Here is a 13,880-nt window from a genome sequence, read left to right as displayed (position 1 = left end):
CCGGAGCAGACGGTGCTGAGCGCCATCACCCAGCACATGCAGGACAGGCAGGGGGGTCAGGCCCGTCCAGCGCGGGGTTCTGGCAGGCAGGTCCTGCCTGGCTGCCCTGATCTCCTTGTGGGACAAGGTGACCCCCCTGACGGGTGAGGGACAGGCTGCGGGTGGTGGCTGCCCGGGCTGGAGCAAAGCCTTTGGCACCATCCCCACAGCATCTCCTGCAGCCACCGGCTGCTCCCGGCCGGGCCGGGGGGGCTCTGCGCGGGGTCAGGAGCTGGGGGGCAGCCGGGCCAGGGAGCGGTGGGGAATGGAGTCACATCCTGCTGGCGCCGGGCACACGGGGGGTTCCCCAGGGCTCAGCGCCGGGGCCCGTCCTGCTGCGTGTCTGCACCGCCGGGCTGGGCGAGGGGAGCGAGTGCCCCCTCAGTCAGGGCAGGGGGCACCCAGCTGGGGGGAGCTGAGCTGCTGGGGGGCAGGGGGCTCTGCAGGGGGGCTGGGCAGGCTGGGCCGAGGGGCTGAGGCCACTGGGTGAGGGTCAGCAGGGCTCAGTGCCAGGCCCTGCCCGTGGGGCACAGCAAAGATGAAAGCAGCATGTGATCTCAGACATTCCTGCAGAGCATTTTCATAGTTTCCAAAGCATGGTGAGGCTAAGCAGGACTGCTGGTCCAGCAACCAGGTGCCAATGTGGGCTTGTCCAGAAAAGCAAGCCCCTGCCTCAGCTCATTTGTAGTTCTCAGGTAACAATTTGAGAGGATCATGTACAGGCAGACAGCTTTCCCCTTTCTTCCCTTAGAGAGATTTCCTGCAGTCAGGACAAGAAAGCATCTTTTCTATGATCACGTCATGAGCACATGACTTCCCAGATAGCACAGCACTCACTGCCCCTACCATGGGCCAGCCAGCAGCACTAGCCTCACATGCACCACAGGGGGATGAGATTGTGATGGCACCCCCTGGAAAGAAGCACTCTGCTGAGTGCCTTGCCTGTGGAAGTCACTATCTGAGCAAGCTGACTGGTGTCTGCTCAGGCCAGCCTTGTTCCAGGGATCTCTGAGTCTTGCATCAGCCGGAGAGTGAAAGAAGTGTGGGAGAAGGAGCATGCACCCCTTAGAGCGTGACTGGGTAGGGTGGCATGGGAAGGCTGGTGCAGGGCTCTGCTTGTGAGGTCCAAATATATGGGAAATTCTCAGCACACCTGGTGATGTTAGTAATGTTATGGGGGCTTGGATACAGCCCTAAAATACCAGGCCTTACACTCTGGTGGTGTTTTCTGTCCTGATGCTTGAGAGAAAGATCCGTGTAAAAGGGAAGACACTTCTGGCACTACCTTTCTCCAGATCGACAACACAAATAACGGACAGAATTTGAGCTTTTGTTATCACTGATCACCACTTCTATTTGTTTGCTGAGCATAGGCCCATGCTGGGGGGAATCTGCTTACCTGTTCTTTTTGCCTGTATTTGTTTCTAGGGCACAGATGCCACCATGCTCATCAAAATCAATTCCCTCCACGGCAAAAGTAAAGTTTACATCCCACCTAAGAGTGTCCATGACACCAAGTTCGGCATCAACCACTTTGCTGGGGTTGTCTTTTATGAATCAAAAGGTGAGCCTATCTCTGCTGGATGCGGAGGGTGAAAAGAAAGGCATGACCTGCCCTGGATGTGTGACACTCCAAGGTATTGTTGAGCTGAAGTCAGATCAGGAGGTCAGGAGGATTACTCTAAACTAATCTGCAAGTTACTGTAAACGAACTGGATTTTAGCTAGACAGAGTGGTGCTAAAGCCAGCAGGCTGCAGACATGACAAGCTGATTTTTTTTCCATCCTATAGATTTCCTGGAGAAAAATCGGGACACTCTGAGTGCTAATGTAATGCAAGTGGTTCATTCCTCCAAAAACAAATTCCTGAGAGAGATTTTCCAGGTGGAAATCACCCCACCTAATCTGGGACGTGGGACCATCCGGCATCTTGGAGCTGACCAGACCTGCAAGGTTGGCTTACTGGAGCTAAGTTGCAGGAACAACTAATTTCTCCTCCCTTCCATAAGGCCCTGGCTGTTCTTGACCTCTTTCTTTTGCACTCTTTAGCCAGCAAATCCCTATGCCCTTCATTCTACCCATTTCTGCAAAGGAGTCTGCAGGAAAAGTCAGGGTCTAGTGTTCATGCTGTAAACAAGTCCTGTCTCCCAGGGCTGCGTCCCTGGACGTCTGCATAGCCATGCTTGCAGGCTGTGACAGAAGCATGCGTAGTGCTGCCTCCCCAGAAGTTGTCATCAGCTGGATGGGTTTGTTCTGTGTCTGCCTGGGCACCCATACTGCATCCACATTGCCAGGATGGGTGTAACGTAGTAGGAGGGAACTGCAGTTTGAAAGGTTTGTTGGAATGGAACAAGGCACTCACCAGAGACCCCTCTGCAAAGCCAGTACCTGTCCAGAAGCTGGCAGCTGAACTGCTGCCACACTGCACATGTAGCCAGTCTGCTCAGACCGTAACACCAAGGGCTCTGACTGGGCAACTGGCAGCTGGGTCCTGGCCGTTTTGTTCTTGCACAGGGCTGACAGGCTAGCACCAAGGAGCAAATAGCTGTGCTGTCACAGAGATACTCTGCTTCCTGCTCCTAGTGACACTTGTAGACACAGGTCTCACTGCCCTAGGTACTGCTGCAACTTTAGTTCTCCCTCCTGGCCCAGAGGCTTTGTGGCAGAGTTCATGGTGGCTAATTATCACAGAATCATCTGTGCCTAGCAGTGCAGGGAGCCTTGTCCTGTGCCTAGTGAAAATGAGGTTGTAAAGTGCGGTGGACTGGAAACAGCTTGAGGCTTGAGGCAGAGTTCAAGTTCTCTGCCTTGCTGCAACTTTCACATGCCTTGATTTCTGAGCATTTAACTATGCAATGTCATCATGTGAAGGCACCTTTGCTTTTAATGTTTGCACCCTTGAGTTTTCCTATCAGGGTACATAACAAACAGTCAGCCTGCTATCTTACCTGTTATCTGTCTGTTCTCCTGGCACTGTTTTCTGATCCTGTCCTTTCTTCCTCAGTCTTTATCCCATTGTGGCTTTCTGCTGTCCAGAACATCTGGCCATGGACAGGTAAACATCCTGGAGGAGAAGAATGTCAGAAGTGGTACAAGCAGCAACAGAGAACTGGCTTAGCATCTCTTAAATGCTATGAATACTTCCAGATTAAATATCAGGTCTATCTACATTGCTCTAATGCTCTAATGTTATTTGTCTCTATAAATAAGGTTGTGTTATTGAAAAAAAAACACCTTTCCTTACATTTAGGAAGCACAGAAGCATGTCAGGAAAGGAGCTGCTAAATGTGGGCTGGTGGGCTACTGCCCATTTCAAAATGTGCAGCAGTTAGCTGAAATACCTCAATTAATTTCAAATAGGTTAGGCCACCGTTTGGAAGCCTAAGCAGCAGGCTACAGAAAAGAACAGTGAATGAAGTGCCAGAAAAAAACCCTTTGCTGTCCTGAGGTCTCAGAGTTGCCCTCCTGACACACCAGGGCAGAAAAGTCACCACCATCTCAACAACAAATTCAGCTTTACCAACGTTATATGTGTGAGATGAGGGCATGGGCTTCAGACCTGTGTGGCCATCCCACTGATGTACTGATACAGCAGGAAGGCTCGGAGATCTGGGAGTGCAAATTGCTTTTAACTCTTATACAGTTTAAACATGTATATGCTGTTGTCATATTTACTTAAAAAAAAAAAAAATGCTTGCTAGCCCTAAAGTACATCGGAGCCGCCAAGAGACATTCCCAGGAAGGGTTTCCCAAAGGATGAATGTTCGGTCGCCGGAGGGCAGCATTGCCCTGCCGCTAAATCAGAGGTTGGCCACTTGAGTGTTAAAAAGGGCACTTTAAACGTAAGAACCGGCAGAATGAGGTACCCTAACAGACCATGGAAGTGAGGGGAGCCACTGGACATCAATTATTTACTTGGGAAAAAAAAACCCAAAATCCCACAACCCCCCACACCGAACACACAAGCTGTATCATCCTGCAGTGGCTCCATGCCTGTATGTTAAAGGCCAGCAGAATCCTTCTGTTACTTGGAATCAGCACTGTGGTCACCGTAATTTAATGTACCCTTTAAAGATACTAGGAGGTAGAAGCTTAGGCCTGTTGTGATGATCTGTGTGAAAAAGACATAGGTGGGAATATCAGCGAAGCTGGGAAAGCTAACTGCAGCCAAGTGCAATTCCTCTGGGTTACAGTATGGCAACTGCGAGCAAAATTCAACCCAGGAGCAGTGAGATACAAAGCACTTTATATGCAGCCGTATATGGAGTAGCTCTTACCTTATCTTCCAGCAAAAGTTGCCTTTTCGCTGCTTACTGTAGTACTAATGAGCAAGGTGATCAGTCATCCTTATCAGTAAGGAATGAGCTGCTCTGGATCTTTAGCATCCATAGTTAGCTATGAGATGGCAGCAAAACGTCTGGCCTGGAGGTTATTACTGCTCTGGGAGCGGCTGTGGCTCACCAAGCTTTCAGGCACACCCCCATGCATAACAGCTTGGCACCCAGGCCATACGCTAAACTCAGCCTTGGCTGGAAAAGATGGGCCTGGGTGGGCTCGTGTGGGTGGAAATTCCATCATCACAGCCACCCCCACTGCCAGAACTTGGTGCCCAAGTAGGTGAAAGGGTTCAGTGGGTTTTTTTCCCCAAGAATAAACCCAAATTAATAAGATGCAGGTGGCTGATTTAGCTTCCATGTAGGGTTTGGTTGTGTTTTTTTTTTTTCTGGCAGTTGTATGATACTGTTACATTGTACAAAATTACAAAGAATTATTAATTGGCCCTCTTACAGTGAATGCTGTAGCAGCCAGCATGTGCTTACTCTTCCTAGGGCTTGGATACCACCAAACGGCTCTCTACTCTGGGAGGACAGTTCAAGCAATCCTTGGAAAAACTAATGAAAATCCTTGAACAGTGCCAGCCATATTTCATCCGCTGCATCAAGCCAAATGACTACAAGAAACCACTGGTAATGTTTTAACAATATGAGGGCTTGTCTTCAGTAAACTTTTTAATGAGCAAAAGCTGTCAGTTGCTGTTATAGCATTTTATATCTGTACTTCAGCCAAGAAGAGCTGAAGTACAGGCTATTAGTGCAATAAAAAGACTGATAGGGTATGGCATTGTTAATTTATGAAAACATGTTTAAAAAGCATCATAGAGTAATAGATGGCAAAAAAGCAGATAGGTGTGTTCCTGAGAGGAGCTGTAGAAGCCTTTCCTGTAAAGACAGAACTGGGGAGTTTCTAGTCCCTCAACAAGGGGAAAAACGAAAAACATTAGGATCCAACAATGATCATACTATGAAACAGCCTGAAAGAGAATAGGAGAGCTGTTGGTGTTTGAGAGAGGGGTGATGTGGCTTAAATTGACACTACAGGAGGACTGTGTCATTAAGAGACTTGCCAGGAACTCGTGAGATCATGAGCCACTTCTACATTAAAACCTTGTATACTGTTGATCAAGTAAGTTAATTTTTAAAGCACTGTGTGTGGTTTAGTGAGCCTATTTTTAGTCTGCATGACAAGAACCTAGCCACACGCATGCTGTGCTTTGCATGGCTATGCCCACAGGGCCTAAGTTGCTACTGCAGTTATTCACACCTGCAAAACTATATGATCAGATCATTGTTCATCTGAAATTGCAGTTCTAGAATTGAAAATGCTTGCTGAAGCCAGGCTGAAGTTAATGGACTGTTTCTACTGCTGATAAACGCAAATTTGAAGGCCCTTTGGGGTGACTTGTTTATGCCTGTAATGAATTAATTTGTGTATTAAAGAAATAAGAAGTGCAATTTAAAAAAGCATAGTAGGCCATTTTGCAGGCACCCTGAGGTTGGAGGTTAATAGATATGTTTGAAGGAATGCTACGTGTGTAGCTTCTTTCAGTGCTAAGTCTCCTCCTTGTCTGCTTCCCCTTTCAGTTGTTCGACCGGGAGCTGTGTATCAAACAGCTGCGATATTCAGGGATGATGGAGACCATTCAGATCAGGAAAGCTGGCTACCCAGTTCGCTACAGCTTTGAGGAGTTCTTTGAGAGGTACAGAGTTCTCCTGCCATGGTCTCTTCGAGAACAGGTGCGTAAGCAAGAACTTGGGTTAAGGCTAATCCAACTTTTCCTTTTGGGGCTTTAGTCTTTCTCACAGTAGAAAGTTCTTAGATTATTGCTGGCACAGTTGAGAGAGCTGTCATCACAGTAACCATAGCTAAATACATATATCCTCACTTGAACCTTAGCTGAAGTGGTAGAGGCACTTTTAAATCTGGCTGCCTTGACCAGCTCCACACAGACATCCCAGGCAGGGTGACATCCCAATTGCCCTCAGATATTTCTTTTCTCTAAATCACACACTTCTGAGGTCTTTAACATCCTCCTCACATTTGAACTCTGGAAGGTTTGGCCATGCAGTCACATTCCTCCTTTTCTTGACTATTTCAGCTGAACCACTTTCATTCATTATACTGTCAGCCCAGAGGTCGGTAAGACCTCAGCTCTTTCTGTTTTTCATCCTTTGAAATGCAGGGCAATAGATCTTACCTAGTACAGCTGCTGTGTTTCACAACCAAGCCCTAACATGATGCTTTTGTGTATCAGTTGAAGAATGATGCTCGACAGAGCTGTATCAGCATCTCTGAAGCAGTTCTGGGAAAGAATGAAAGCTGGCAAGCTGGAAAAACCAAGATTTTCCTTAAAGTAAGTAAAAAGGACAGTTTATTGTCTCCTCCTGAAAAAAATGGGTGCTTCACAGTACAGCTTGACTTGCTTGTGCAAGAGTGGTGACCCAGAAGGACTGGGTTCTCTTACAAACTCTGTCTTTAATCTGAGTCTGGATCTTTGCTCCTGAAGGCCAAATAATTTAACAGCTTGGTATAGGAGCGGCTGATCCTGTTCCTGTGCTCCAGTGTTGCAGCTGAAACAGCACAGTACTATGTATTGGTCTCTGCTCAAGCCCTGAGCATAAAAAAGAACTGGATAACAGCACGCTGTTGCAGGAGACCTCCTTGCCCATAGCATACCCCCAGGTAAAACCAGTCTTACTGAGGCAGATTCTCTGCTTGTTTATGGCTATAGCCAGGCATGGTGTGGTCAGGTGGTGTGCACTTTCCCTACTGCAGTTCCATAAATGCACTTTAATCACAGCTTGAACTCCATCATACTGATCTGGGACCTCTTTCAGACCATGTGTCCAGTTTGCAGAAGTTGTCGGGGGTGTCTGCTCAGCTGGCATATCCTCACTTCTTTTAACAGGATCATCATGATACAGTATTGGAGCTGCAACGCCAAAATATACTCACAGATAAGGTTCTTCTTATCCAGAAGGTGATGAGAGGATTGAAGGACAGGTCAGTGATCTCACAGAAGGGAAGTTTGTAGCAGTAATCTTTGTGGTGCAATTTAACACACTCTGTGACACATTTGGGGGGACGAAATGTGTCGATCCATACCTTTCACCAGCCCTACATTCAGTGCTCGTCAACAGCACACAATGTGTCTATGCAGATTTTGCACAAAGATTTGTTCTGGCTCAGTGTATTTTCATTATGCTTCCCAAAATGCAGGGCTGTGGCACATGCAGCTTATATGAAGAGGAAGTGATGAAAGGAGGATTTGCATTTAATATTTCTAGTAAACAATAGGCATCTGGAAAGCAGGAAATCCCCATGGAATCTGTGCCCTCAGAGCTACAAGAACTCTCTGATTTAGGATGCTGCTTTGATACAAGACATACAGAAGAATCAGATAAAACTAACTAGTCCTTCTCTTTGCCAAACATTCACAGTTCTTGCATTTTGTCTGGTTTAGTTTGAAATATCTTCAGAAGTGAAATTTAGTCACTGTCAAGTAAATGTTTGTCCTCATTAAATGCTTTACATCATGATTTGTACTTACTAATCTTGTATCCTCCAACCAGAACCATGATATAGGACTGAATCTTGGGTTTTTAAAGAAATATTCCCAACAGTAGAGAAGCAAGAATTAAAAAACCATGATACAAATGCCCCAGAACTTCCCCCTTTTTTTCAAACTCTGCCTGCTATTGAACACCACCTCTCTCTGAAAGCCTCACCTTGCTTTTGTTTTCAAACCTTCAGAGCCATATGCCACTTCTGACAGCTTTTACCGTGGGAAGTTCATCTTGCTGGGATGGGCTCCTGCTCCTGGCAGTTAGGTCACTGGGGAGCAAGTGATCATCAGATGGGGGGGTTAACTTGTTCAGGCTTGATACGAGGGACTTTTCAGTTCTTACAGAGCTCTCCTACCACCGCAGTGAATTTGGTCTGCGGTTGCTATGATTATTTTTGTAGCATTAAGGGCCAAGTCAGATCAGATGTATCCAGGTGGATTACTGATACTTATATATCCTTTCTACTAGCAAATGCATAGCAAGGCAAATAGGAAAACACTTTGTGAGCTCAACTGATTCATGGTGCTGCTTCACTTAGAGAATAGCATGAGCCAAGGTAAACCCTCCTAAGGCCCTTATTTGCAGAAAAGATCAGGCAAAACAGCCTTTCTGGCCTTTCCATCAACATGGAGAACATGTAAGCAGACAAAATGTTTGAGTGAGTGTAATTTCGAAGCATACGGTACAAAAGTATCTGGCCAGACTAATCTTTCTGCTGCAACATAATACTTTTGGGGGGCTGCTCAGAAGTAGGAAGAACAGCCTCACTGAGCTTCAAGCTTTCCCCAAAAAGCTGTCATAATTGAGCTATTTAACAATAGCTTTCCTGGCTCTAGCGTTCCCAGACAGCAAACAAGGCTGAGATCAGACTGTAGACATCCCATAAAAGGAAAACCTACCACCTTATTCTTTACTATTATAAAAAGCAGCAGAAATAACCTGTTGTTTGTCACCTCCCCTGTCTGTCTGCTTAGGAAGCAGTTTCTGAAGCAGAGGAGGTCTGCTGTGGCCATTCAGGCAGCCTGGCGAGGGTACTGCTGCCGGAAGGATTTCAGAACGGTAAGATGCAGATGTATATACAACTTTTTTTTTTTTTTTTCTTAATATATATATATGCACACACTCACATATGTATATTTGTGTATGTGTGTTTATATACACTGCCCTGCCAGACTGAGTATTAGGAATGAAGTTATTTAGAACTGAAGGGAGGAGAGGCAAGATGGTAGGGTGTAAAGAAGGGTGTAAGGTCCAAGGAGGGCTCTGGGACCTCTCAGGGCTTGCTGAACCTGTGACATTTCTGCTTTCTAGTGAAATAGTAACCCAACTAACCTCTGGCAGGCCTGACTCTGGTGACCTGACATATGAGTGATCCCACACTTCTTCTAGTCAGGAATCCAAGGCTAGCGTTTGTGCATCACCACCATGGTATGAGCAACTGCTACAGGAAAACTGGGAATCTGTAAAAAAAATTACCAGACAAATCATTATATCAATCTCACATTATTAAAGATATTGGCTGTTCTTCTATAGATGGTGGGTTTTCTGGGTGAGGAAAGCTACGCCATATTGGGGCCACTCACCTATTGTGTGTTCATGTGGCAGGGATTATTATTCATATATCCTAGGCATCACATTCATAAGGGGCAGGAGGAGAAACTGCCACTTTCAGTGAGAAACATTTTCTGTTCTGCATCAGTGATGCAATTCCTGTCTGAAGAGCCAGACTGTTGTCTTGCACTCTGCCCCATCCTCCTCTGCTGCTTTTCTTGGGACTGGCACACCCATCTCTCCAAGGATGTGCCTTTTTTTTTTCCATTCACTTGGCTTCATTTCTGCTCTCTTCCTTCCCTTGTAATAAACCCTGGCTATCATTGTCACATCCTGGAGCCACTCCCTGGAACAGAGCCCCAAAAGAACTCTATCTAAACTAGTTTTAAAAGCCTATTACTGGCAGAAAATAAAGCATAAAGGACAGTATCGAATTAGCCCCTTCCAGTGTCTTTATCCAGTTACTGAATTTTGTCATCTTCAACTCCTCCCAACTTACTCCCAGTCTTAATGGTTTTGAACCATACTCACTTCTTTTTTCTTCACCTCCCACAGGTTATGCTGGGTTTTGGGCGCCTGCAGGCCCTGTACCGGAGCCGGCAGCTTGCTAAACAGTATGAAGCAACCCGAGCTCATATCATCAGGCTTCAAGCCATGTGCCGTGGTTATCTAATGCGTCAAAAGATAGCAGAGCAGAAGAAAGCTGCATGTGTTATACAAGCATATGCAAGGGGCATGTTTGCTCGCCGAATCTACCAGAGGATGAAGAGGGAGGTATGTATGCTCACAGATACCTTGTGAACATGTTCTTTCTGTGAAATTCTGATAGAGATGTAATGACTGGCAAGTGTTGCCATAGTATAGCACTGGATGTGGATGTTTATTTTTCGACATCTTATTTTGAGCTTTTGTCAAGTACGAAAGCAGAGTTTTAAGCAGACTGATCTTGTTTACATTTGCTGTGTTCATTATCATGGATCAAAACTTCACTGACAGAGCTGAAATGTTTTTGACAGAAGGCAGGAGAAAAGATAAGGTGTGCATGCATATCTGTCACTCCTGCAAGAGACGCTCAGTTTCTACGGCGAGGCCTGATACTGTCACTTAGGGATCCTGAATGGATCCTAATGCAGTGTGTCTTGGTATGCACTGCCAGAGAAAATCCTGTACTTACTACCTTGGCAGTCCATAGCACATAGGAGGCCTTTCTGTGATTTCCTTTCTCTACTAATGCTGTACAAACAGGATGAAGCCGGTTTGCAGATTTCTGCCTGTGGCTTGTTCCCTAAAATGCCTAATCTAGACCTGAGTCCCTGTTGGGGTAAAGTCCTGGTGTGGACAGCTTGTTGATGGTAGAAGGGGGTTGTCTCAGTAGTTGTGGAAAGAGTCACAGAATGGTCCTGTTCACAAAACAAATGCAAGCTGGAAGGCAGGAATATCCACTTGGAAGGAGAGGAACATCTGATCCAAGTCCTTGGACCAGTGAAAGCAAGGGAAGAGGCTATGAGATTACAAAAGGTAGATATGTTGGTGGAGGAATGTTGAATGCTGTGTTCCTTGGCTGATAAGGGAGCTTACCCAGCATATATTTGCAGACTTCCTCAAAGGTCAGACATAGTTGTAAACTTACTTGTTACAATGCTTTAGAAATGGGTCAAGGCAAACATGTGCACATTTCTGTTTGCAGTATGAGCTGGCACTTTAGCCAAACACGCACAATACTCTTTACAGCCCCCTGTCGAAAAACCTTTTTAAATAATGTGGGGGTTTCTGCTGTTAGGAATTCTGTGGTTTTCCTATATTATCTCTTGTTGATAAAGTTCTTGAAAAATTGCACGTTACCCATAAGCAAGGCCCTGCCACTGATGGGCTAGGTCTTTGTGACTGCCTAGCACAAGAACCATTTGACTTCACATTCCAACACTGCACTAGCAGAGCTGGACCTCACTGCCATAACACCTTTGTAATAGTGTTTCATCCTCACACCCATTCATTCTAGCAGAACGATGTTCAAGTCATGCCTAACCAGCTTCTATGTTTAAAGGAACACCTGACTACTCTGGAGAGAGACGAGGCAGAAGCAAGACAAAGGAGGAAAGCTCTTGCCAATAAACCAACAAATCATGACGTTATCAGCGACCAAGAAATGGTGGACAAAATTTTTGGGTTTTTACCTGCTATGATCGGAGGCCAAGAAGGACAGGCTCCTCTGGGGTTTGAGGTACAGAGCTACAGACTGGTAATGGGCCGTGTTCATCCCTTGTGTAAGTCTACTGACTGTTGGAATTCCATCAGTGGTCAATTCTGTTTAAGGAACATCTGTGCAGTGAAAGAATCACCTAAATTAGTCATCCAGACAGTCTCTTTGGGATCTGCTTGCAGGTCAGTTCCTAAAAGTTTTTGGTCGCATGCAGTTCAGGGACTAAGTGTCTTCAAAAGCCACTGCATGTTTGTTTCTTTGGCCCAGCAGACCCTGACCAAATAATGCCATTCTCTGCATTTTGGCATCAACCACGTGTTCTGCTGACAGTGCTCTCAGTGATCTTCTGGCTGAAACAAGCTGGAATTTCATGACCCAAGTTATCTCATGTTCTTAAAAGCAAAATTTGAGATCTACTGGTCCTGACAGCTGTGGAGGATGGAATAGGGTAGGGAGAGGTAGGCAGAATAAAATAGTTATTTTTATGGTTATTTATCCTGAGTTAGTGCAGGATATGAGCAATGAGGTAACACCTTGGTTTTCCATCAGCAATGTTCTTGCTGAAGACCAAGACAGGAAGGTCATATGGAATTGATGCATTTCAGAAGGACAAGCTCTGAGTCCCAATGATCTGTTGGTAGCAGCTGAAAATGGCTTTGGGGTTAGCTGGAAAGCCAAATTCTGGAGGACCTATGGCAAAAAAAACCCAAAAACCAAACCAAACCAAAAAACCAACCAAAACCAAACCCACAACAAAAAACCCAAACTAAACCAAAAAAACCAACCAACCAAACAAACAAACAAACAAACAAAAAAACAAAAAGAAAAAACCCCCAAACCATACAATAAGACTATCAGAGTACAGGGAAAGAAAACATGTTTCTTCCTCATGTTCTGCACAGGACTTGGAAACAAAGCCTAACAAGCTGGACGAGGTGGACCTGGACATGGTTCCCATGAGTGTGAAGCTAGAAGAGGAAGCAGATGGTTTGGAAGAGTACACCTTCCCAAAGTTTGCAGCTACTTATTTCCAGGGGTCTTCTACACATACACATATCCGGAAGCAGCTGCGTCACCCACTACTCTACCATGATGACAAGGACAACGTCCTGGTATCTTGCTCCTTCTTGTTATTGAACCTGTTCTCTCTACAGCCCCAACTTCTACAGCTCCCCACATCCTTGCGTTCCCCTGCCTCTGGCACAGCCCTGGGAACCAGAGACTTCAGAGCCAAGCAGATAGTCCTAAGCACTTGTATGAAAGTAGGAGTTCCCACCAGCATTTTTTGGCACTTTGCAGGCAAACACTTCACACAGACAACCTGCCCAACACGTGATCTTGGGTCACCTTCAGTCTGCCTAAAGAGAGAACTCTGAGGTTTGTTTTGACTTCTCCAGATACCCTCTGAGGGCAAAAACGGACTGGAGAGAAGCATCAGAACTGACCCTTCTCTACGGTCTTGTTAGGGCAGCTGGTCCTTTGAGTTAGGACAGGGGGAGACCCAGGCCTCCAGTTCTGTTGAACCACAGGGGAACCAAGGAGGGGATTTTTTCCTGGTACTAAGCAGCCTTGCAGAATGGAGGGTCCCATGCTGCAAAAACTTCGCTGTTACTTGGCTTTCTAGTTCTGGGTGTGAGAGTTCCTGGAAGTTTACTCCACTGCTTACCTGTGCAGGCAGGTAAATGCAGAGTGTGATTCAGCCAAAGTTTCTCCGCCTTGCTCCAGCCACAACACACCTGCACGGTGCCACTAAAGGGAGTGGTGGAGGCTCAGCAATCACAGAGCAAATCTGGCATTCACACTAGAGCTGCACCCTAGCATGAGAGCATTGTGAATGTTGCTCTCATGTTGTTTGATGTGAAAGTAAACTCCTGGTGTAAATGGCAGGAGGGGACAGGAATTTTAACAACTTGGATTGGGTACAGGAAGAAGATGCTCTTATCTAAACAGGCAGAATTGACATGAGACCATTGGTTCTCCTGGCAGTGTCTGACTGTGCTTTCTGCCCCTACAGGCTTCTCTAGTTGTGTGGGTTTTCATCCTGAGGTTCATGGGGGACCTGCCAGAGCCAGCCATGTTTGCCAAGAATGCCACCATCAAGAGCGGCTCCGTGATGACACAGATATATGACACAATTGGCAGGAAAAACCAGGTCCAGTTCAGGAACGACAGCCCAAATATGGTGAG

The 13,880-nt window shown here is 46.1% G+C and overlaps 1 protein-coding gene across 6 annotated transcripts in view; it reads left to right on the top strand.

Annotated features, from left to right (window-relative positions):
- MYO7B (myosin VIIB) overlaps positions 1-13,880 on the top strand; it is a 58,679-nt gene that overhangs the window by 19,750 nt on the left and 25,049 nt on the right. For all 6 annotated transcript variants that reach the window (XM_080409697.1, XM_080409694.1, XM_080409695.1 and 3 more), the window contains 12 exons: positions 1,468-1,603; positions 1,831-1,991; positions 3,043-3,093; positions 4,868-5,005; positions 5,960-6,112; positions 6,631-6,729; positions 7,285-7,379; positions 8,917-9,001; positions 10,049-10,267; positions 11,538-11,714; positions 12,596-12,805; positions 13,708-13,875. In XM_080409697.1, the coding sequence (XP_080265823.1) occupies positions 1,468-1,603; positions 1,831-1,991; positions 3,043-3,093; positions 4,868-5,005; positions 5,960-6,112; positions 6,631-6,729; positions 7,285-7,379; positions 8,917-9,001; positions 10,049-10,267; positions 11,538-11,714; positions 12,596-12,805; positions 13,708-13,875 (1,692 nt within the window). The remainder of the gene's footprint in view (positions 1-1,467; positions 1,604-1,830; positions 1,992-3,042; positions 3,094-4,867; positions 5,006-5,959; positions 6,113-6,630; positions 6,730-7,284; positions 7,380-8,916; positions 9,002-10,048; positions 10,268-11,537; positions 11,715-12,595; positions 12,806-13,707; positions 13,876-13,880) is intronic.

The sequence above is a fragment of the Falco punctatus genome (assembly GCF_963210335.1).
Source record: "Falco punctatus genome assembly, chromosome: 13".
NCBI classification, from domain to species: domain Eukaryota; kingdom Metazoa; phylum Chordata; class Aves; order Falconiformes; family Falconidae; genus Falco; species Falco punctatus.
Note: the sequence above shows the minus strand (reverse complement) of the source record. Positions and strands in the feature narration are given on the sequence as shown.